Below are 23,522 nucleotides of genomic sequence, written 5' to 3'. Positions count from 1 at the left end.
ATTATATCCAATTATAAAAAAAATTCAATCTTCCCAAATACAATTATTTTAGCCTACTAAAATAATTAAAAACTAATATAACCTACTAAAATAACCAACATTCCAAATGAGGCCTACATTGTAAATAAAGAAAAATTCTACTATATACACCACAACCTTATGCACTCTTAAGTTATGCAATATTCTTCTTTAATTATGATTTTATTTTAGTTATGACTCGTAAGATCTTTGATTATATTTCATGTGTTATTTAGTTATGATTTTTTCATTTTAGTTATAACTCAAAAAGTATAAAATTATATATTTTTTAATTATAAAATAGATATGATACATACTTTTTGATGTATATGCCATAATCTTTCCCGTAAATAAATTATTGAAAGAAAAAGAGAAAAAGAATTCTGAAAACCCAATTGATCAACCCCCCTCCATTTTTAATAAACAATATTATGCAGACTGTTTCTGTAGCCATGAAGCTCATATTCTATGGTGGAAATGTGAGTTTAGGTTAAAATAAATGAGGAAAAAATATGTTAAAATAATTAATAATATAAAATTTTATATTTAAATAATAATATTTTTTAATTTTTTTTTTCTCATAATCACTAAATTAACTATAAAAAAAAAGTCAATTATCATCTTAAACACAATTTTTTTAATAAATTAAAATAATGAAAAAAATATATATATTTAAAGAACCAGCGTATTTTCAAACGGCCCGGGGCCTTGTCTCATCTTCCCTTGCAGGGTTGTTTCTTGAACTCGCCGGCAGTCATCTATGTATATGTATATATATATTTATGTCTCTTTCAATCCAACCAAAAAAAAAAAAAAAACACGGCATTTGGAACATAGTCGGCCATGTCCAATTTCAAAACAAGAAGGTTAAAAAAGGACTCTCTCTCTCTCTCTAACTAACCAGAGACAGAGAGCTACCATTGATGCAAGATTTTTTTATTTTCTTTCCTGTTCTTGAACAGAGAAACCCAACAAGAAACAGAGTCAAAGACATTATTATGTTCTCTGTCAAATCACCGTCTTTTCTTCTTCTACCAGTCTTCGTCATATTCTCTTCAACCTTGTTTTATTCATTCTCTGATGGAGCTTCTCAGAATCTTCACCTTCAAACCATTCACATTTCAGGCAATTCTTCTATTCCTTCTTCTTTACACATCCATTAACTAATTTCTTTTTGAAAAAAGATGTATAATCGATTGCGGTGTTTTTTAATTGTAGGAATAGCCAATGAGAGTGAATATGGAGTGGTTTCGTGGGGATCGAGGTGGTCTGTTCTTGAGGGACCATCTTTGTTTTTGGCTGCTGAGAGAACTCACAGGAAAGATCCATTTGATAATTTCAAGTACTACACTGGTGGATGGAATATTAGTGATCATCATTATTTCTATGTAAGTCTTTTTAAACCCTTGTTTCATTTCAGTATCATGGTTTCTTTTCTTGTCTTTGATATTGTGATGGTTAATGTTAAATTCTAGATCAGTTATCTCTTATGGGTTTTGTGTATAAATAAGGTTTCAGTTTATTTGATTCTTTGATTTTGGCTGGAGTTGTAATATTCTTAGAAATTTTGTATTGATTGAGTTGTTCTTTCACTTGGATTTCCCTCTTTTCTCTTTCTTTTAATTTTACATGGATGAAAAATTTTAGAGTTCCTCAATAGAATCCCTCATCTTGATTCTTTCAGACCCATTTAACAATTTTAAGTACTACATTGGTGGATGGAATATTAATCAAACTATTTCTATTAAGTCTTTCAAAACTTTGTCCCATTTCAAATCAGTTTTCTTCTTTTTCTTTTCAAGGGTTTTTCATAATTTTTGTGCTTATACAACCTTGTTTCATTTCAATATCAGTTTCCCCCCCCCCCCCCCACTGATTTTGTGACGGTTATTTATAAGTAAAATTCTACGTCATTTGTCTCATAATGGTTTTATGTATTAATAAGTTTTCAGTTTATTTGATTCTGTAATTTGGGTTTTGGCTGGAATTGTGACATGCTTAATTCTTTAATTTTGGTTTTGTGTATTTCAGTTTTTTGATTCTCCAATTTGGGCTGGAATTGTGATATGCTTAGAAATTTTGTATTAATTGAGTTGTTCGGGTTTCCCTCTTTTCTCTTTCTTTGATTTTGCATAGGCGAAAAAATTAGACGTAAATGTTTTGCATCTGTCATCTCGTATTGTCATCTTCTATGTGTGAGCTTTTGCTGTGAAATTCACTTTTGTAATCAATGATGAATAGCGATTTTGGTCCTTCTCACTTTAATGTGGTTACTAACTGGCTATTTGATTCGTTTACTACATGTTCTTTAGCCAGACCCCGCTTTGGCTCACGCATCGTGCATTGAGTCGCCTTTCTTTATTTTCTTTTATATAACATGAAAATTCCTTACCCTGAATTATTTCTCATATTTACTGTTTGGCACTCTTTGTAATACGACTTCTCCTTACAAACAAACAAACAAAAAAAAAAAAAAAAAGGAAAAAAGAAAAAAAAGAGTACCGATATATGTTGACAAATTTAGCACATTCTCTCTCTAAAAGTTGTTCTCAATGCAGTCTGTGGCTTTTACTGGTACTCCCCTATTTGTTATTGCTGCAATCTGGTTTGTGGGATTTAGCCTTTCTCTGCTCCTCCACTGTCTCTGTTGTTGCTGCTGCCAACGTCGATACTATGGCTATTCTCGAACAGCTTATGCGCTTTCTCTCATTTTTCTCACGTTGTTCACCATTGCTGCAATATATATATATATATATATATCTCTCTCTCTCTCTCTGTCACACACACACACACACACACACACACACACACACACACACACACACACAATACCTGTTAAAACCTACCACTACCACCTACTCCACCTACTACACACCTACCTACCTACTACCACCTACTCCACCTACTACTCCACCTACTACATACCTACCTCCTCTAATCTTCTATATATAGGACTCATTGTAAACATAACACATCAATCAATAATACATCAATTTTAACATGGTATCAGAGCAGGTTTAGAACCTAGTATTTTCGCTTCACCGGCAGGCAGCAACCTCACCTTGGCCGCCCGCCAGACCTCAACCTAATCCGCTAGAATTTTCTACACATACCTTGAAATTTATTCGAGTCCACCACCACTGCCCCTCCTCTCACTGTTGTCCTCCCATACACCACCGTCTCGGTCGTCTTCATCTACCACCACTGTTGACCTTAACCCGTCGCTTCAGTCCCTTCACTCTGATCAACGGCTGGACACACACACACTGCCGGCACCATCGCAGCCACCTTCGGCATGGCCAACCTCATCACTCGCCCCTTCGGCGGCTTCGCTTCCGACTACTCCGCCAGATTCTTCGGCATGAGAGGTCGCCTATGGACCCTCTGGATCCTCCAAACACTCGGCGGACTCTTCTTCTTCCCTGTTTCCTCATCTGTGATCCGCTGGAAATCCAGGTTCAGATGCTTGAAATTGCGAGTCAGCTTCCCTCTAGGTCCCTCCACTTCGATCATCTTCGCCTTCACTTTGATCTTCACCCCATCTGGGATGTCCATGGTCTCCGACGACAAAATCATCTTCATCTCGCACTCTCTCTCTCTGTGTGTGTTTGTTTGTGCGAAGATCGCCATCTCCATGATGATCCTCTTCTCCGCCGGCGCTCAGGCCGCCTGCGGAGCTACCTTCGGCATCATCCCCTTCATTTCTCGCCGTTCTCTTGGAGTCATTTCTGGCATGGTCGGAGCCGATGGGACTTTTGGGTCTGGTTTGACACAGTTGATCTTTTTTTTCACAAGCTCCAAGTACTCCACTCACATAGATTTATCTTAGCTTGCTCAGATGCTATCTCAATGGAAAGTTTTCACTTTTTTTACTAAAGCCACTGCCTTACACACAACCACTTTTTTTTTCATTTTATCATCATCATCATCATGTACCCCACTCTCTCTCTCTCTCTCTCTCTCTCTCTCTCTCATTTTTTTCACTTTCCAACCCACCAGCGCACCTGCTTTCCTCCTTAATATATTATTGTTATTATTATTATTATTATTATTATTAACCCACAAAAAAATATATATATATACCGAACCCCATTATCGATTTTCACAAAACAGTGGGACAAGAAATCACGTGAACCACTTTCCTTATTTCCCCCATCTTTCATTTTGATTTCACATTTATTCTTATTATTTCTTTCTTTATTTTTCTTTCACATTATTTTTAATCTTTTTCAAATTCCATTCATACCATATAGCTTTGCACACCAAACCATCTTTTATTCATCTCAGGGATCAACCCCGATCACAATTTTAAACACACAAAAAAAAAAAAAAAAAAACCACAAACAACCAACCAAAACACAACACCCAAAGATTTGTTTTCTTTTCTGCAGCCGGCCACCCACCGACCTCACTTCTTCGCCTATTCCGCCGGTCTTTTCTTCTTGCCTCCGTCCTGGGCGGCCCTTGACGGTGTTGCCTCCGTGTTTCCCACTCCACTGGGCACGATCACTCCACCCTGCTCCTCCACTACAGCATATGGCGGACCTCCAAATCGGAACATAACGGTGGCCTTCCGCTTTAGCTCCTTATTTTCCGTCTTTAGCACACTTATCTCTGCTCGCGCCTCCTTATACATGCGCTGGAGCAGAGCCAGTTGGGCGTTTAACTGCTGCACCTCATTTGTCCTACTCTGCAGCCGGTGCAACAAGTTTGTGACCGCAGTCATGGATTCCACACATGACTTCAATGTATACTGATTGGCTTCAATATCCGTTTGCACTGCCATTTTTTGTTCCACAGACCGCATCGGAAAGTTCAACGGCGCAAAACCAGTGGCGCTTGGTTGCGGTTCAAGGGCCACCGCACCAGTTATTTCTCTTGTGGACTCGTTGAGGTCTGGAAAGAGAGTGAGCAGACCACGGGAAGAAGAGGCCATTTTCTGGGCAACCGAGTGTTACAGAGTCTCTCTCTCAGAAAACGAAGAGTTTTTCAGAGGTTTTTCGCAAGTTTTTGTCTTCGCCTCTGCCTCAGCCTCAGCCTCCGTCTTGGTTAAATAGCCCAGGCCGACACGCGCATCGTGCGCCGCTCGGCGCTAGACGACAACATGGGCGCGCAAGCCAAGTCACGCGCATCGCCATAATGTCCGGCACACCTTTTTATGGATTGGGCATGCCTTTTGATGGCACGCCTTTTGAAAGATTGGGCACACCTTTTGAGGGTGCGACTTTTACAACGGTCCGGCATGACCCCATAAAATTGTCCCGACATTGATTCCGGTTAGCTTTTCCAGCGGTCCGGCATGACCCCATAAAACTGTCCCGACATTGATTCCGATTAGCTTTTACAACGGTCCGGCATGACCACATAAAACTGTCCCGACATTGATTCCGGTTAGCATCTCCATCGGTCCGGTGTGACCTCGTCAACTGTCCAGACTTTATCTGCTACAACGTTATGACACAACCATCCAGTGTCCTCTACAACGTTATGACACAACCATCCAGTGTCCTCTACAACGTTATGACACAACCATCCAGTGTCTTCACCAACGGTCTGATACGACCATACAGTGTCTCCTATCCTCTTTTATTTTATATATTAGTCTATTTTCTTGTTTTGCTCCTCTCTCCAAACTCACGTTGGTTAGTTCCTATCCCCCTTGAGTTTGCGGGGGGCTGTTAAAACCTACCACTACCACCTACTCCACCTACTACACACCTACCTACCTACTCCACCTACTACTCCACCTACTACATACCTACCTCCTCTAATCTTCTATATATAGGACTCATTGTAAACATAACATATCAATCAATAATACATCAATTTTAACAATACCTACGAGTTTAAATTGAATATTTGGATTTGGATCTATTTATCTGAGAGTCCATTGTTGTTCTATGTTTTTGATTTCAGCATTGGATGCGTTGTTTTATATACTGGACAAGGGAAGTTCCATACTAGCACATCGAATACATTGGACTATGTCGTGTGGCAAGCTAACACCACCGTTGAGAGTCTTGGGAGTGTATTGGATTATCTTGAAGCAGCTAAGCATATCAGAGCGGATCAACTTTTTTTGCCTCCTGATGTTCAAAACAACATCAACAAGGTCGAAACTGACATTAATACTGCTACTACAGCTCTTGAACATGAGGCAAGGAGGAACTAGAAGGATATACAGAGCGTTCTGAACTCCATGTGAGTAGATCCTTACTATATATATATATATACACTAGAAGATGTTCATGCTGTTGGTTAAATATCCCAACTACTTTTGAATTTGGTACTTAGTCACACCTAACTCAAATAATTTTATTCCAAAAAATTACTTACAAAAATTCTCTTTTTTTACAAGTATAAAATGATTAAGAGATGTAAAACCCTTACAATTTTGCTTAAGCTCTCAATAAGTTTTCTCACAAAAAATATAATTCAATGAAACATAATATAATATTTGAAAATATTTTAATACCACCTATTTTTCTCTTCTTCACTTCTAATTTTTTTTCCAATCAAAACACTTTTATCTATACCAAAAAATTCTTCTCATTGAGAGAGAAGAGACGCTCCTTTTCAGTCTTGCATGTCACGTAGAGACAGAACCTAGGCCCCTATTTTTGACTTGTTAGCTTGAGCATGCGGAGGAAATACACGCGAGGCAACCATTAAAAGATGAATAGTAATTTCAATATTTTCAAAATATTTGTCGTAAAATTAAATGATGCACAGTGACTGTATAGTAACTTTTCTATTAAAATATTTGAATGCATAGTGACTTCTTTATTAAAATATTTGCATGCACAGTAACTTCTCTATTAAAATATTTGAACGCACAGTAACTTCTCTATTAAAATATTTGTATGCACAGAAAAATCTATTTAAATAACATTTAAATTAAAATTTATATACTCCTTTTAAGCTTTTTGTAATTATTGTAGAGATTTTAGATACAATCTAATAAAAATAACCAACCATCCCATGTGAGTACATCAAATTTTATCAAAAGAAAACAATTCATCAATATCACATTTGTCAAAAGATAAATAGTGACCAACCGTATTTTTCAAAATGTGAATAGTAAATGTTATAAAATATTTTTTGTAAAATCAGATCTTGCACAGTTATTTCGATTTAAATAATATTTATAAAAAATACATCGAACAATATATATTTTAAACATATAATATTTTGTGTCAAAGAATATAAAATATGTAAAAATCCCAATTTATCTGATAATATCTTAGATATCATCAAAATTAAATCACATAATTAACATTATTAATTTTAGAATATTTATACTAAATTAAAATAATCCTAATCAAATAATATATCAAAATTATAAATTCTTAAAATATAAATATCTCTAATATCTTGTCCAACATCATAATCTTTCTATACAACAATGAAATTGTCAAAATTGTTAATTAAAAAAACTATTAAAAATTATTTGTTGACTTGACGATTGATTAATGAAAATGATTATTTGTTATATGACTAGAAATTTTAAAAAGTAAAATATAATTTTCAAAATTATAGAAATAATTAACATTTTAAGTAAATCTCAAGAGTCACATTTGTAATTTATCCTAATATTTAACTATCCATCCTATTGTTTGTACTATCTATATTGTACACTGAGTTGGTGTCTAAAGCATTTCCTTTTCTCCATATCACGTGAAATTTTATACTTCTAAAATAACCATTATCATTACTTAAAATTTCACTTAATTTTTTTTTATTTTTTATTGTTGTCGTCATTGTCTATGGTAAATTTCTTTTAGAATTTTTCAATTATTTTTTATAAACTTTTTAAACTTTTCTACACTCGATGAATCTGAAAGCTAAAATATATTACACAAATTTGAAACGAAAAGTAAACAATAAAGACAAAAAATTCAAAAAAAATGACTTTTTAAAGCAGATCCTAATACATGTTTTAAAAACATCTTCATATATTTTCACAACAAAAAGTCTAGTGTAATAAAAATTATTTCATGAAATCTGTCGCAAAGTCGTGTCGGTTAACCTATCAGTTGATCCTAGTTTGCCAATTGATCGGACGATGATCTCACGACAATTTTTATTAAACGTTTTTCGTCATTTGCAGCATTGTTATTTTCACAAAAACCCATTCTTCCACTCTCATTTTTTTTATTAACAAAAATCAATTATTAATCGATAGATTAATTCTTAAACCCCGAACCTTTCTGTTGTAAATTCTTAAATACTGCTACCATGCTATCATACCACTAGATCACGAGGACATGTGTTACTTTCATTTCTATATGTATCCGTACCCGCGTTAGGATGACTTAGGTATGAGACTCTACTACTCAAAGTGTCCTTTATGCTGTGTTTAGTTGGAAGATTTGGGGAGGAATTTGGAAAGGGAAAGAGAAAAGGTATGTGAAACTATGTGAAATTTAAACATATTTTATTCTTATTTCACCTACCTTAAAAAATTCGGAAGAGACTTCACGTTGGTGGTTAGAATGAAGCCAAGTTTAGGGTTTTAACCCCATATGCAGCTAATAAGAAAGAAAAACATGGCACAAAAGAATTGAAACAATGGAAGCAACCTCAACACACTGTCGTCAAATGTTTTCAAAAGCAAAAACAAAAAAAAAAAAAAAAAAAAAAATTATATCAGGAAATAGAAATCAAACTGGTAAATGTTGAATGTTCATTTGGAAGGAAGTGCATCAAAAACGAGGTTCATTTTTAGCAACCACGAGGAAGGCAAGTAATGTTCATTTCCCTTTGTCTTGAAGTCAAAGATTTATATATATATATATACTAGTGAAAGGCCGCGTGCAAAGCACGCTAACTAATGGCCAGTTAGTGCCCATTACATTTGTGTATTTAAATGAGTTTTGAGCTATTGCATAAACACACAAAATTAGCAACTCAATCATGAATATAAGACCGACTCAACAATACAAAGTTTTTAACAAAAACTATTACTTATACAAAAATAAAAAATAAAAAAACCTATTGCAAGATCTATTTTCCCAACAAAATTGTCATTCCTAAAAATATGATGTAATAAAAATAAAGCAATTGTTTTCTCTATTTGACAAATGAACAAGTACTCAATCATCCTTAATGGCAGGACTTGAAATCCCTCATCAATTGTGAATCCACTTTTACTTGGTATATTATGAGTAAGATGAGCCAAACCATGCTTGTATGTAATGCTGTGAGACCTACCACATCATCTCCTCCATGAATTGAATTTTCTATTAAATCCTCAGCCAGAGTTGCTCTGCATTATATTTGTTAGAAAGAAATATCTAGTTTTCATAATTTAGCATTTCAAATCAAATACTACCTTTTAGATCCCATCAACTCCTTCAATCTAAATGTATACCAAATGGATCACGATCATGTGAATAATCAAACATGATTTGTTTGCAAAACTTTTATTCTACTTGCTTAAAGCATAAAAAAAAAAATTAAAAACAATAATAGAAAGGTTATCAGCCCTTCTTATTTAATAGTTTAATGGGGACAAAATAAAAAATAAAAAAACAATACAAAGGTAGACCATAATAACTATTATCAAACATCCTTATTTGCATGGATTGGAGATAAGATAAGTAGCTAATCATCTACTTGAAAAGAAGGAAATAGAGAACATACCTACAAGCAAATTCTTACGAGGGTTAGATTCAAATCATTGTGTTTTATGCAGTTCAAACATAGCGCATGCATGCAAATTAAATCATTCAAAATTCAAAGAGAAAATTAATCAGCAAGATGGTGCAAATTACATAGCGAGGGAATTTCACATCTAAAAGCTAGACCAAACCCACAAGCTTAGTTTTTTAAGCCTTTCATATTTGATAATTAGCTTTTGGTAACATTTCTTGTTTGCTATTAGATGTTTTTAGCAACTTGCATTCACTAAATTGGATCACAGATGGTCATTCCACAACATCAGTTCTAGATTAACAAGAAGCAGAAATAAATCTCACATTACTAATTTACTTTTATTAAAAACAAAGAAAAAGAATTATGAAATAAAAATGAAATGAAACAATAAAAGTAAAAATGGTTGTTAGCAACAACACTTACATTCAAACTGACAAAAGCAACAAAACCCACCATATAATGCAAAGAATGTACATTTCAATAAAAGGTCTTCAATCTCATTAAATAAACAACCATGCAAAGTATGCAATGTCAAATGAATTGAGTATCAAATGTTGAATCATTTATCACAGAGAAGGTTCCTGCCCGTTTTTGGCTCTTGTACATGAGAATAAATTTGCAAAAGAATTGCGATTAATATTGGATATTAAATATGATAATTTGAAGAATTCTTTTCAAAATGAATTTTTTTAGTTGACTGGAAAAAAAAATCTCAGGCTTGTTCATAATAATAATTATGAATGAAGAATAGTGTATTCTTCTGTTATATAAACACCTGAAAAATCTAGAAATCCCCTAGATTTTGATTTGTGATTATGTATCAATTTTAAGCAGAATATAACAATCCCAATCAAACAATCAAGACAAAAAAACACAACGATTTAACGTGGAAAAAACCACAATTGGACACCTCCAACTGTGATCAAAAAACCACGGGCAACAGCCACAAGAACAATCCACTAAGAAGATTTAAAGGAATTACACAGGTATACTCTCAATTACCTAGCGAATCCACAACGCCTAATTGAACCAACCTCTATGTGCCTCTTCCAACCCCATCTTCACCACGGAATTGTCTTTCTGATGAGCCACTCCGGATTCCACCAAAGCTTCAGGCTCGAATTCTTCAGAATCCACAACTGAAGAATAACTCTCTCTTTTGTGTATAACAAACAAACCTTTGATGTACTCTCTTTAAATCATGAGTTGAAGACTCAATAAAAACATCAAAAAAAAATAAACAAAATATCCCCAGATATAAACCTTAAGAACCAAAAAGAAGATCTGGAGGACTTCAATCAATCACCTAGTTTTGGGAGAAAACCAAGTATTTATAGAGAACCAAAAGTAATCCTAGATTTGGAAGAAAACAAACTTCTTGAGAAATCCGGATTCTGAGGTTCGCTCGAGCGAAGCTTTTCTGGCTCGAGCGAGCAGTGTATTTTTCATGATTTCTACTAGTGCCTTGGCTCGAGCGACGGATCCTTGGCTCGAGCGAGGAATACACTCTTTCAGGTTTTTGTATGGACGCAATCCTTGGCTCGAGCGCGCATTCCTTGGCTCGAGCGAGCAAGCCCTAGCTCGAGCGAGAACTCCTTGGCTCGAGCGAGCAACGACGGACATGCAATTTTGAATGCAATTTTGCATTTTGTTTCGGCGAAGTGGCAATCTTGAAAGCATTAACATCACAAACTTCTCTGCATGGTTCGATTCGAGTTTGGATTCGCATCTAATAAACTCATAGCCTCACTGAAATAAAAAGTGTGAAAAAAAATACATCTGAAAGGAGTTTTGTCAAACGGGATTGCCAAGAATAAAACCTAACAACACCTAACATGCAAAAGGTAGTAATATTAAGCCTCAAGTTCAACTAAACAAACAACAAGGGAAATTGAAGGACTGTATTATATATATTGTTGGGAGGCTTCACAATTGTTAACAAAAAATACACATTATCTACATACACAAATGAAAAAAAAAAAAAAATGAAGCAAGTAACAAAATTTACTAAAGATAATAGAGGAAATTATAAAATTTATTACAAACTCACATCACAAAGAATTATGAAACCACTAAATATGAAGCAAACCATTGGCCAAGACTCCAACAGCTATGTGTAGTTTTCCTCACATTTGTATTTAACCCTCCATAGTGGCCCAAGGCACTGAGCCCCAATCAAATTAAAACATGATTCATACCAATGTGTTATATAGCGAACCCGGTTCTTTCTCCTTTGGTTGTAGTATTCGGACTTAGTTCCGTGGATTCCGGTTGTCGTTTTGAACTTGTTTCTGTCCTTTAATTCTTTAAATTTAAGTTATTGAATGTTTTGGACTTGTCCGTTCCAGGTTGGGTGTGTATGGGAGCAGGTGGTTGCTGCCCAGGTTTTTAGTCCTTCGCTCGAGCGAGATGTCTGTCGCTCGAGCGAGCGTGGAGTTTTGTTTCTGGTGGCTCGAGCCAGGGTTTCTTCGCTCGAGCGAGTGTTTGCGTCTAGTATAGACCTGAGAGCAGTGTTCCTTCGCTCGAGCGAGAGTTTCTTCGATCGAGCGAGCTTCTGGGTTGCAGACCTGAAGCATCGAGTTTTTGGCTCGAGCGAGCTTTTCTTCGCTCGAGCGAGGCTTTCCTGTGTCTGGTCGCTCGAGCGACCAAGTCTTCGCTCGAGCGAGCCTATCCAGTTTAAATAGGCAGCAGCGGGTTTTGATCAGTCTTTTCATCCTCTTCTAGTTTCCAAACCCTAGGTACGACTTCTCTCTCTCTAAACTCATCTTCTTTCTAGGTTTTCATCTACTTCTAGTGTGAATCCATCCTAGGTCCTTTGTTAATAAGATAGAGGGCGGCTTGGGCTTCATTCTAATCTGAAAAATAGTGGATTTGGAGCACTTGGATTTCGGGTCATCATCTCTTTTTGAGTTCTCTTTTGAGGTAGGGATTCTCCTTGTTTCTTTTCAATACTTCGTCTATAGATAGACATGTGGTAGTTTTTGTATTGCATAAAAATTGTATCATGTTGGATTTGTGAAAATCATGGGGACTGAACCTTGGGTTGGTTGTTGAATTTGGGTTTATTATCATTAGTTGTGGTTTGGGCTAATTGGAGTGTTAATTAGCATGTAGTTGTTGAAAGGAGAGGAAACCCTAATTTCTTTTATTTGATTTAATAAATTAATTGAGGGGTTTTGATCTTTGGGAAAATATTTAGGTATTTTGAGTCTTAATTGTGGTTATTGTTGTTTGTTGATGTTAATTGGGCCTTTTTGGTCAATATTGAGAAAGAGGAAGGAAAAACCCTAATTTATTGTTTATGACTTAATTTGCATAATTAGTTCGAAATGGCTTTGAAAAGAATGTAGTGAATTTAAATGAGTTATGGTTTTTGTCCTTGGGCATGATTTTTGTGAAAACAAAGGAAGTGGAATTCATTTTGTGAAATGGGAAAGGTATTTTGAAACAAGTATAAGAAAATTGGAATGTTGTGTCATGAGTGTTGAACACACTTGCGTGGAGTATAGCTTTAACTACCATGATCATGTTGTTGCTGAGTTTTGTACTCTCATGTTAGTTGGGTCTGTTAATAGATGTATAATATGCATGCATCTGGATATTTTGGTCATCGGTGGAGGATGATAAGGTTGTGTTGAATTGTTGTGTATGTATTACACCATTGTTGATTGAACATCATATGTAATGAAATGCTGAACTACATTATATTTGTATACTGGTTGAGGAGAAGAGAGGGGTTGTACTCCAGTGTGTGTGAGAAGATAGGTGATGAACTCCACACACTTATGTGTTCAGCGCTTATAATCAGAGGTATCATACCCTTCTAGCTAGCGCCTGGAGAACTGACGCGCTGATAATCTAAGGTACCATACCCTTCCAGCTAGCGCCTGGTAAACTGGTAGATTGTTGTGAGAAGTGTATCTTTGGCTTACTACGCATATAGCTAGTAGTGCATTGTTGTTTTGTTATTGTTTCAGTGTATCTGGAAACATTGTGGATTGTATTTGTTACAGTGTTGGAGGGACGAGTTGACTCATTGATTGATTTTATGTATGTAGTTGAGTTGTTCTCTTTTTATAGAGGTGTGCATGGATAATTATGATATAATTGGAATTGCATTGAAATGCCAAATATGTTTTGAAAAGGCACATCTGTTGTATGTGTGGCAAATGAAAGAGTAATGGGCTTAGTGAATCTATGTTTATAAGTAGTTGTTAATGTTATAAAAGATTGGGAACGGGGGTTAATGAAAGGAAAAAGGAAGGAGAAATCGCTTATAGCGGTGAATTAAATGATTGTTTTCAAGAAAAGTTCATATATATATTCATATATATATTTTGTATAAACTGTCACATTATTATTCTAGTATGAGAATGGGTGTTCATGATCATAGCTATCTGTAATGTTGTTATTGTTAAGGAGCATGTTGAGTTCCCTACTGGACTATATGTTCATCCCACGTTGTTGAATCTTTTTCAGGTGTTTAGCAGGGTGTACTACAAGTTTTGGATCTTTTTATTTGTTGGCCACGGGGCCTCAGTTATGTTGGCGGAATGCCATTGTTGTAAAGGGTTACACCCTTCTTCTTGTACTTTTAATGATGTAAGCCCAAGGGCAATTTATTAAGTTAGCTCATGTAATATTTACTTTGCATACGAATGGGAGTATTGTTAGTCACTTCTACGGATTGAATATATGAGTTTATTTCCGCATGTTATCTCTGAAATTGAATTAAGTTAAAGAATTTGGTAATGACTCCGAGTAATAAAAGTGGGGCGTGACATGTTATAATTCTCTTTTATGAATGAAACTCAAATAAAAGTCATTTCCAAACCTAGGGAAACAAAAGAAAAAAAAAGCAATGAAGAGAAAAGATTGGACCTTTAACCATTCAAATTGACGTTTAAAAGTGATCTTAAGAAATTGTTGAGGTTTATTGAACTTTTCACACAAATGATATATGTTTCAATTTAATCAAAGGAATAAAATTAGTAATAAATTTTTAAAAAAAAGTATGGCAACTTTTTGCAAACCCATTTCACAAAAGACACCTAACGAGGCAAAGAAAACCATTGGCCAAAAAATCTTCTCTACTTTCACTGGTATTCATTTCACCCATCAATTGATCACTATGATCCACAGTTTCTATTTTACATTCTGATCTTCTCTCTCTACTTTATCTTTCTCTACAGACCATCACATACCTATATATTTTTCTTCTTTCTCTACTCTTTTTTCTTTCCACACTCTTTACCGGCCATCACTCACCTCTCTATTTTTCTTTTTCTCTTTTCTCTTCCACATCTCTTGAAGAACCTATTACTCACCATGAGGGATCTTCACATCATCAAAAGTCATAACATAATCGCAAAATTTCCTAAATCACCCAATTCAATTTTCCATGTAAAGCCTTGCAATGGACACACTACCAAGCAATCGTCACGAAAACTTCGACACACTATGTTCTACAAAACAAATTGCAAAAGCTAAGCACTTCCACACATCACTGGAACAACTACACATCAATGGAACTACTGTAGCTAGTTCTAGTGATATTCAACAAAATACACACACGAAACCAAAAAGAAGGAAAATGATAATGATGATGTGAGAAAGGAAGAGACACATATGAGAGAGGAGAGAGAAAATCTATAACAAAATTAGGAACAAATGAAGAGTTGTGTCAGTTGGGTTACCGAAAGTGTATTTTTGTACATTGAGATTGTAGTTCTATACACACATTTCGAAAAATCCAAACTGCATTTGGAGCGATTCATTTGAAATCAAGAAAAATTCAACCATTTGAAATCAAGAACATTAAGCCCTCTATTTGAGGGTTTTTAAAGGTGAAAAAGTTTGACCCCATTGAATTTTGCAATCTTTTCACAGCAAAATAGATAAATGAATAAAAAAGCTTCCTGGTATGTATGTGCATAGAAAATACTAAAAAGAGAAGACCACATAAACAACAACTCAAGGAAAATTTATATGATGGTCTCCAAAATCACAATTTCATACTAATAAAAATCAGGGTTTTAGGGATTTCAAGCCATACCTCTTCAATGAGGACTCTTTCGAACCAATAAGCTACTACAGAAGACAGAGCTCTCGAAGAACCCTTCAAAATCAAGAGACGAAAGTGAGAGATGATAAAGAGCAAAAGAACGGACAGAAAAATCAGAGAGAGAGAAACCATAGATTCGGAGCAAATAGGAGAAAAATTTAGGTTTTAAGAGCCATACCTGGTCTCTTCAATCCTTGCAACTTCGATCTCCACAAATGGAAACAGGGAAGAGACAACCCGAGAAGAGAGAGGGGTTTTTCGTGATGGAGTGAAGCAAACAAACGAGGGAGAGAGCTGCGTATACTATGATCCTTTGATAAACAACTGTAAGGAATTTAAAGTTAGTTTTCCATGAATAGCCTTGCATCCAAATAGGGATGGCAATTTAAACCCGGCCCGACGGGGACCCGATCCCCCGACCCCAAAATAAGTGATTTTTCCCCGAAAAATATCCCCACGGGGACGGGGATGGTATTAAAAAATCACTCCCCGATCAATTTCGGGCCGGGGACGGGGATGGGCTCCTAAGCCCCGGCCTCGGCCCGGCCCCGCCCCGAAATTTCCCCGCTAATACCTGTGTTGGTGTTTAGTTGTATTATAATAAATATGTAGTGTAATAGTGTATTATTATATCTGTTTGACTCACTAGTTGTATTATAATATATATCTAGTGCAATAGTATATCGTTATATCTATCTAACTTCATTATATCTATCTGACTCACTCTCTCAACTCTATCACTCTCTCGTTCTTCTCACTCACCCTCTCGTTCTTCTCTCTCAACTCTCTCTCTCACAGTCGGCGTGTCCCACCACTGCCGTTGATCTCGCCACAGCCACAACCACAGCCACAGCCACAGCCGCTCGTTCTTCTCACTCACCCTCTCGTTCTTCTCTCTCAACTCTCTCACTCTCACAGTCGGCGTGTCCCACCACCGCCGTTGATCTCGCCACAGCCACAGCCACAGCCACAGCCGCTAATACCTGTGTTGATCTCGCCACAGCCGCCATTGATCTCGCCACAGCCACGGTCTCTCAGATCTGTTACTGTTAGATCTGTATCAGATTTGTTATCTCTTTCTCTCTCTCGCTTTGATCTGATTGTTGGTACATCTATTTTTTTTTCTCAAATTTTTTTTTTAGTTTAAATCTGTTGAGATGATGATTATGTATATATATATTTTTTCAGATTGTTTTTTTTTTATAAATTAAATCTGTTGATGATAATGAAAACATATTTTTTTTTCAGATTAATTGTTTTTTTAATTTAAATCTGTTGATGATGATTGTTGGTACTCAGATCTGCTATGTTGATTTGTTGTTCTTGAACAAAATAAAAAAAAAATTAAAAAAACCTCGGGGATTTTTCGGGGTCGGGGAAACCCGATCCCCGTTGGGGACGAGGATGGGGAGTGATGAGTTTCCCCTCGCCGGGGATCGGGGACGGGGACGGGGGTATTTTAACCTTCGGGGATCGGGGACGGGGAGTGGGGTCCCTGGTCCCGCCCCGGCCCGTTGCCATTCCTACATCCAAAGAAGAAAAGCTATAAAGCATAAGGCCGACTTTTCAACTATTCAAAAAATACTGTTCATATTTGGCTGAAATTACTGTTTACTTTGCATCCGTGGTTTATATATATTGTATAGATATATATATATATATATATATAAAAAAAAGGGGTTGTTTGGGATGAACTAAATAAGTGTACTTTTTGTCTTTTTATGAAAAGATGTGTAGAAAAATAGAGATGAAAAAAAGATAAAAAAATGAATTATTTTGTAGTAGCCAACTTGACCTAAATATTAATAGTCAATGCTATGGGTTTAAAAAAACGATTCCTCTAAATTCTCTAATTCTGGGACCATTTGGGAATATACAAAATAAATAAATAAATAATTAAAAGTCAATTTTTATCTATTTTAAATCACATCACCTTTCATATAAAAAGGTCAAAATAAACTAAAAATGTCAAAAAATTAAATTTTAACCAACTTCTTAAATAATCGTGTCTCCCTATTGACGTAGTTAAGATTCATTTGAAGTGATTCATTATCTTCTTCTTATCTTTAGTTCTCTCTGATGTCACACCATTAAAAGTGAAATTGAGACTATGGGAAAATTAAGCGGATGAATAATTTTTCTTAAAAAAATTACTAAAGAAGTTGTCAAAAATGGGTTAAATGTGATACAAACGTGAGTGTGACTCATATCATATGGAGGTGTTTGAGTTTGACGTTTTTTGGTATTTTTTTTTTATTTTAGTTTTTAAAAAAGTTTTACACTTTAGGTTCTATTTGAGTAGACGGTTCAGAAAAATAATAAATGAAATAAAAAATTTGAAAAAAAAATCATTAAAGATTAAAAACAAATAGTAACTTTTTTTTTTTGTGACTTTTAGCGAACTTCTTTTTGGGTTTTTTCGTGTTTATTTTTTAATACTTTCTAGATTCTTCCAAACTAGACAAATCAGAAAAGTAAAAAATTTAGGCTCAAATTTCAAATTTTTTTTTAACTAAAGATGAAAAAATTAAAATTAAAAATAAAAATAAGAATGACTTTTTTAGCTAGATGCCAAACCTCCATTAGAGAGAATCTTATGACACACGCCTATTTTTAGGGTATGTATCATACATCCGATTATGTCCCTGGTGGTCTTTGGGTATTACTTTAGAGTGACTAATTATGTGACAGTTTCCGAACAAGGTTTTACACTATTCTAATTTTGATATTTGTCTTGGTGTCACCAAAGAACCAACGTCATCTTTAACGGTTCGCCAAATCCAACATCAAATTCAAATTTAATGAAAAAAAGTTACTTTTTGTGCTCTAACGGTTGCACCAAAACAGTATCAAATTGAGAAAACATCAAAAGTTTCATCAAACTGAGGACGGCTCGCTCCTTTCACAAAATCAATGTGCATAGCTGTTAAAGCAGAAATTTGTAAAAATTTTACACATGGTGGTCGACCACTCGGTTGACCAACCGGTCGACCAACTCATGCAAAAATTGGTAGGTTCAAACAGTTCAAAAAAATTAAAAAAAAAAAAAATTAGCCTAATCGGTCGACCAACCGGTTGACCCATGAGATGGCCCTTCTTTTTGATGCACCGTTAGACCAACTGATATCAGATTAAGAAAATGAGCCATTTTTTACTCAAATTTGGTGAAAAAAATACTGAACTGTTGAAGATGCTCTAACATGGCTCTATTTGGATGTTAGGTTTAGTGGCTTTTTTTTAGCTAAAATAATCAATAAAAACAAAATAAGTTAAAATAGTTAATAAGACAAAATGTTATATCCAAATTATAATAATTTCATTTTCTTTCACAACCATCAAATCAATTATATATATATATATATAAAATCAACTATCATCTAAAACAAAAAAAAAATTAGCTAAATTAAAATTGCTAAATAATTAAAAATTAACTAAAATAGTTAAGTTTCTAAACGAGAAAGCCATGACTTTTCTTATCATAACCAATGAAATTCAAGTTGTGGTAACATTATTTGCCAAAAGAGTAATAAATAATTTTCCCTGCTGTATTGATGTTTTGTATGCCACATTGTGATTCAAAACAGTTGTGAGGCAACTTATATGTCAAATTACAAAAAGATGATACCTTAATGGTGTTTAGTTATGGCCTGTAGTTGTTGTTGGTTATAATTCATAATGATTGTTTTTTTGTTATGAATCTAGCAGTGTTTAGTTATGATTAATAATGCTGTTACTTATGCATCAAATTAATGGTTTAAATTCATTTTTAAAAGATCTAATAGCTAAAAATGTTGGTGTATGTAAAAAGGAGTGTGTATAATAGTTTCTTTCATTAAATTTAGGAAAAATTACAATCCAATGATAACTTCTAAAAGTAACAGATTTATGAAAAAGTTTAGGGATACTTACGTGTAGGTCCTAAGTGGACTTATTGTCTAATAAGTCCTATGAAAAAAATTTGTCATGAAAAAACGTCACTAATTATAAGTTTTAAAGACAATTTATAAAAATCATGACAAAAAAGTCACAAATTGTCAATTTTTAGCGACATATATAAAAAATTATCACAAAAAAATTATTTTTAACGACAATTTTACCGAGACTTATTTTCAATAGGACTTGATGAGAATTAAGTTCAACTATTAGGACCTATTAGTAGTTTAAGATTTTGTTATTAAAATTTGTAAACTTTATCATTGATCTATAATTTTTTCTAAAACCTGCACTGTATTGCTATTTCTCCTTAAATTTACATCACACATTTTATTTTAAAATAATTTCTCAAAATATTTTTTCAAAATTTCCAACTTTTTTTCATTATATATCCACACTAGTAGAAGTGACCAAAAAAAAACAAAACAAAACAAAAACAAAACAAAAACAAAAACAAAAACAAAACAAAACACAAAAACAAATTAACAAAATCCTCCTTTTTTTCACAGCTATTATGTATACATCTATTTCACATCATATATATATAAGTATAGTGTTTTTCTTTTTTAATGTGTTACATTCTGAAGGCTTATTTTAAAAATAAAAATAAAAAGTTACATCATGTCTTTTCCATTTACATATAAAGTTCTACATAAATTTAATTTCAATTATAATAACTAATTTTATATGAACTCTATTTGAAAAATACTTATTTTCCATATATATAATTATAACTTAATTATTATGATATTTGAAAAAAAAATTATTTTTATATCTATATAATAAGATAGAATGGTTTTTGAAAATGTCCAAAATGTATCCGAGATACATTTGGTTTTAATAGTCTAGATCAATCCTAAGTATATATCAATGGTTCAGATGCATTTAATTCCCACCCAAATGCTCATCTCTCTCTCTCTCTCTCTCTCTCTCTCTCTCTCTCTCTCTCTCTACCCCACGTCTGTCCATTCTCTTTAACTCCCTCTCTAGACGTTCTCTCTCACGTTCTCTCTTCAACTCCCATTATGGTGGATATCTCTCATCACCCATAATCTTCTTCAAGGTGTTGTAGTACAGAGAAAGAGATGGGTGTTGTGTTCTAGCTTGAGATCAACCAATAGAGAAAGAGTAGATGCTGTCACTCACCACAACTACCGCTGCTCATCATCATCGTTGCCATTGATCAACATCAGTCTACTGCCATAACAACTCTGCGACTGTCCACCACCATTGAAGAGAAAGATCGAATTCAGCAAACAGCAAAAACACAATTCAACATACAGATTCATACACATACATACATAAATCAGCGTCTTCTACTTCGCTACCAACGTTGCTCGCGAACTCGGCTCCCTTAGAACTCGCACTCACAAGGTAAGATTGAGAATTGTTTTAGTTTTTTTTTTTTTTTTCGCTTGAGAATTGTTTTTGCCTCTCCCCTTCTCTCTCCATTTTTGTTTTTGGAATTTCCCTTGTTGCAATTCAAACCCCAATATCGTCTTTATTTTTGATAATGGCTTCAAGGTTTTGATAATGGCTTCAATCTTTCAACACCAAAACATAGGTATTTTACATTGTCTCTTTATTTCTCTCTCTAAAAATTCGCTATCTTCATTGTACATTTTAAGGGTTATTTATATTGTTTATGGGTTATTTAGATTGGGCTCCATACTGTTATTGATTTGATTCTTTTGAGAGTTTATTTTAGAGTTTTTAATGATTGTGTAATGCAGAGAAATTTCCTTTCGTTCAGATCAATGTTCCAAGTAAAATTGATTTTGTGTGCATGAGCTCCATACTGTTATTGATTTGATTCTTTTGGGAGTTTATTTTAGAGTTCTTAATGATTGTGTAATGCAAAGTGAAAAATCTAAAAATTCCGGAGATATTGATTTGTGATTATGTATCAATTTTAAGCAGTAAATAACAATCACAAACAAATAATCAAGACAAATCGACATGACAATTGTAATGTGGAAAAACCATAATTGGAGCGCCTCCAATTGTGATAGAAAAACCACAGGCCAAAACCACAAAACAATTCATTAAGAAAACACAAAGGAATTACACAAGTGTACTCTCAATTACCTAGCGAATCAACGCCCGAATCGAACCGACCCCTATGTGCCTCTTCCAGTCCCGCCTTTACCTCGGAATTGTCTTTCCCAAGGTTGAATCCACAATGCCGATTTCGAATCCACAACGATGAGCCACTTTGAAATCCAACAAAGCTTCAGGCCCAAATTCTCCGAAATCCACCAAAGAACAACTCTCTCTTTTGTATTGAATAAATAAAATAAATAAACCCTTTGATATAATCCACTCAATTCATGATGTAAACTCTCACAAATATCAAAGAAAACAAGTAAAGAAACTTTAGAAGAAAACCCTAATATCCAAAAAAAAAAGATCTAGAAGTCGTACCCTAAAACTTGACTGAACCGCAACTTTTATAACAAACAGATTTGCGATCTCCGCTCGAGCGCAAGAATGAGCGCTCGAGCGGAGTGACTAAAATGCGTGTGACTAAGCAAGGTCTACACTTGAGCACAGGAATGGCAGCTCGAGCAGAAAAAAACAACTCCCAATACTTTTGCAAGCAAATGAAACTTCTAAAACATCTCTACAAGGCACAATTCGGGTTGGATTCGCATCTAAAAACTCATAACCTCACTGAAATAAAAGTTGAATAAAATTATAACTAAAAAGAGTTTTGTCAAACAGGATTGCCAATAACAAAAACCTAACACAGAGGAATTTCCTTTCATTCAGATCAATGTTCCAAGTAAAATTGTTTTTAATGATTGTTTTAATGAGCAAACACTTTGGGTGTTTTTCAAGTTTTGTTTAAGTTGTTTTAAACTCTTAATTCATCTGTTTTTAGTTCTTTCTTTCTTTCTTTCTTTCTTTCTTTTTTTTTAAGTTTATGTGTTTATTTATTTTTGGGGTTCTAATTTTTAAGTTGTTGCTTATAACTTTTCCTTTTTGGTTCTAATTTTTGGGCTAGTTATAGGATTATGAAAAAGTTGGGGCACTTGCAAGGTCAATTAGGAAGATGGAATAGTGAAGTGTTTGGTAATGTGGATGAAAATTTGAAAAAAGCTGAGGATGAATTGCATGAGTGGGACCTAAAGGCTGAGTCCAGAGAATTGCAGGAGTTTGAGAAAAGTTGCAGAAGAGAGGTGCTAAGTTCAGTTTGGGACCTGAAGAGAAAAAAAGAAAACATGTGGCAGCAAAAATCCAAGTTGCTTTGGGCTGAAAATGGTGATAAGAATTCAAGGTTTTTTCACATGGTGGCTAGCAGAAGACAGAGGAAAAATTTACTTGATTCTGTGGCAGTAAATGGGTCTTTGGTGGTTCAGCTAGACTTGGTTAACCAGGTAGTGGTGGATTTTTTCAAGAAGTTGTTTTCAGAGGAGTGGGAGAGTAGGCCTACATTAGTTGGTATAAGTACTAAAATAAGTGAAAAAGCAGTAGCTATGTTGGAATCTAAATTTACAGAGGAAGAAATCTGGGTTGCTGTGAAAGAATGTGATGGGAATAAGGCTCCTGGGCCGAACGGGTTCAATCTAGCTTGTTTCCAAAGGTGATGGTCCATAGTGAAGGATGAAGTTATTCAGGTGTTGAAGGAATTCCACTTAAATGGGAAGTTGGCTAGAGGTGTAAATAGTTCGTTTATTTCACTCATTCCAAAAAAGGACTACCCTGTTGGGTTGGCTGATTTAAGGCTTATAAGTTTGGTCAACTCAGTGTATAAAATTCTTGCGAAGGTTTTATCTAGACGATTGAGGCAGGTTCTTCCACAGATTATTAGTGAAGCTCAGTCCGGTTTTTTGAGTGGTCGATGTAT

At 34.7% G+C, this 23,522-nt stretch overlaps 1 protein-coding gene and 1 long non-coding RNA gene across 2 annotated transcripts; both read left to right on the top strand.

The window, feature by feature from the left end:
- The first annotated feature begins 1,168 nt into the window (after positions 1 to 1,168).
- Positions 1,169 to 14,427, top strand: LOC114263120 (uncharacterized). Its single transcript, XR_014327455.1, has 3 exons — positions 1,169 to 1,406; positions 5,935 to 6,219; positions 14,155 to 14,427. It is a non-coding gene; the product is annotated as an uncharacterized LOC114263120 (long non-coding RNA).
- An 8,262-nt stretch (positions 14,428 to 22,689) lies between these two features.
- Positions 22,690 to 23,262, top strand: LOC114263108 (uncharacterized). The gene has a single exon (XM_028203605.1). The coding sequence runs from the start codon at positions 22,690 to 22,692 to the stop codon at positions 23,260 to 23,262; it is 573 nt and encodes a 190-aa protein (XP_028059406.1).
- The last annotated feature ends 260 nt before the right edge of the window (positions 23,263 to 23,522 follow it).

Source organism: Camellia sinensis, chromosome 4 (assembly GCF_055761805.1).
Source record: "Camellia sinensis isolate YWXY chromosome 4, ASM5576180v1, whole genome shotgun sequence".
Classification (NCBI taxonomy): Eukaryota; Viridiplantae; Streptophyta; class Magnoliopsida; order Ericales; family Theaceae; genus Camellia; species Camellia sinensis.
The sequence above is the reverse complement of the archived record's forward strand: the minus strand, read 5'-3'. Positions and strand labels throughout refer to the sequence as shown.

What these genes read in the sequence shown, in the direction of transcription:
- LOC114263108 (XM_028203605.1), top strand. Translation starts at nt 22,690, where the DNA reads ATGAAAAAGTTGGGGCACTTGCAAGGTCAATTAGGAAGATGGAATAGT.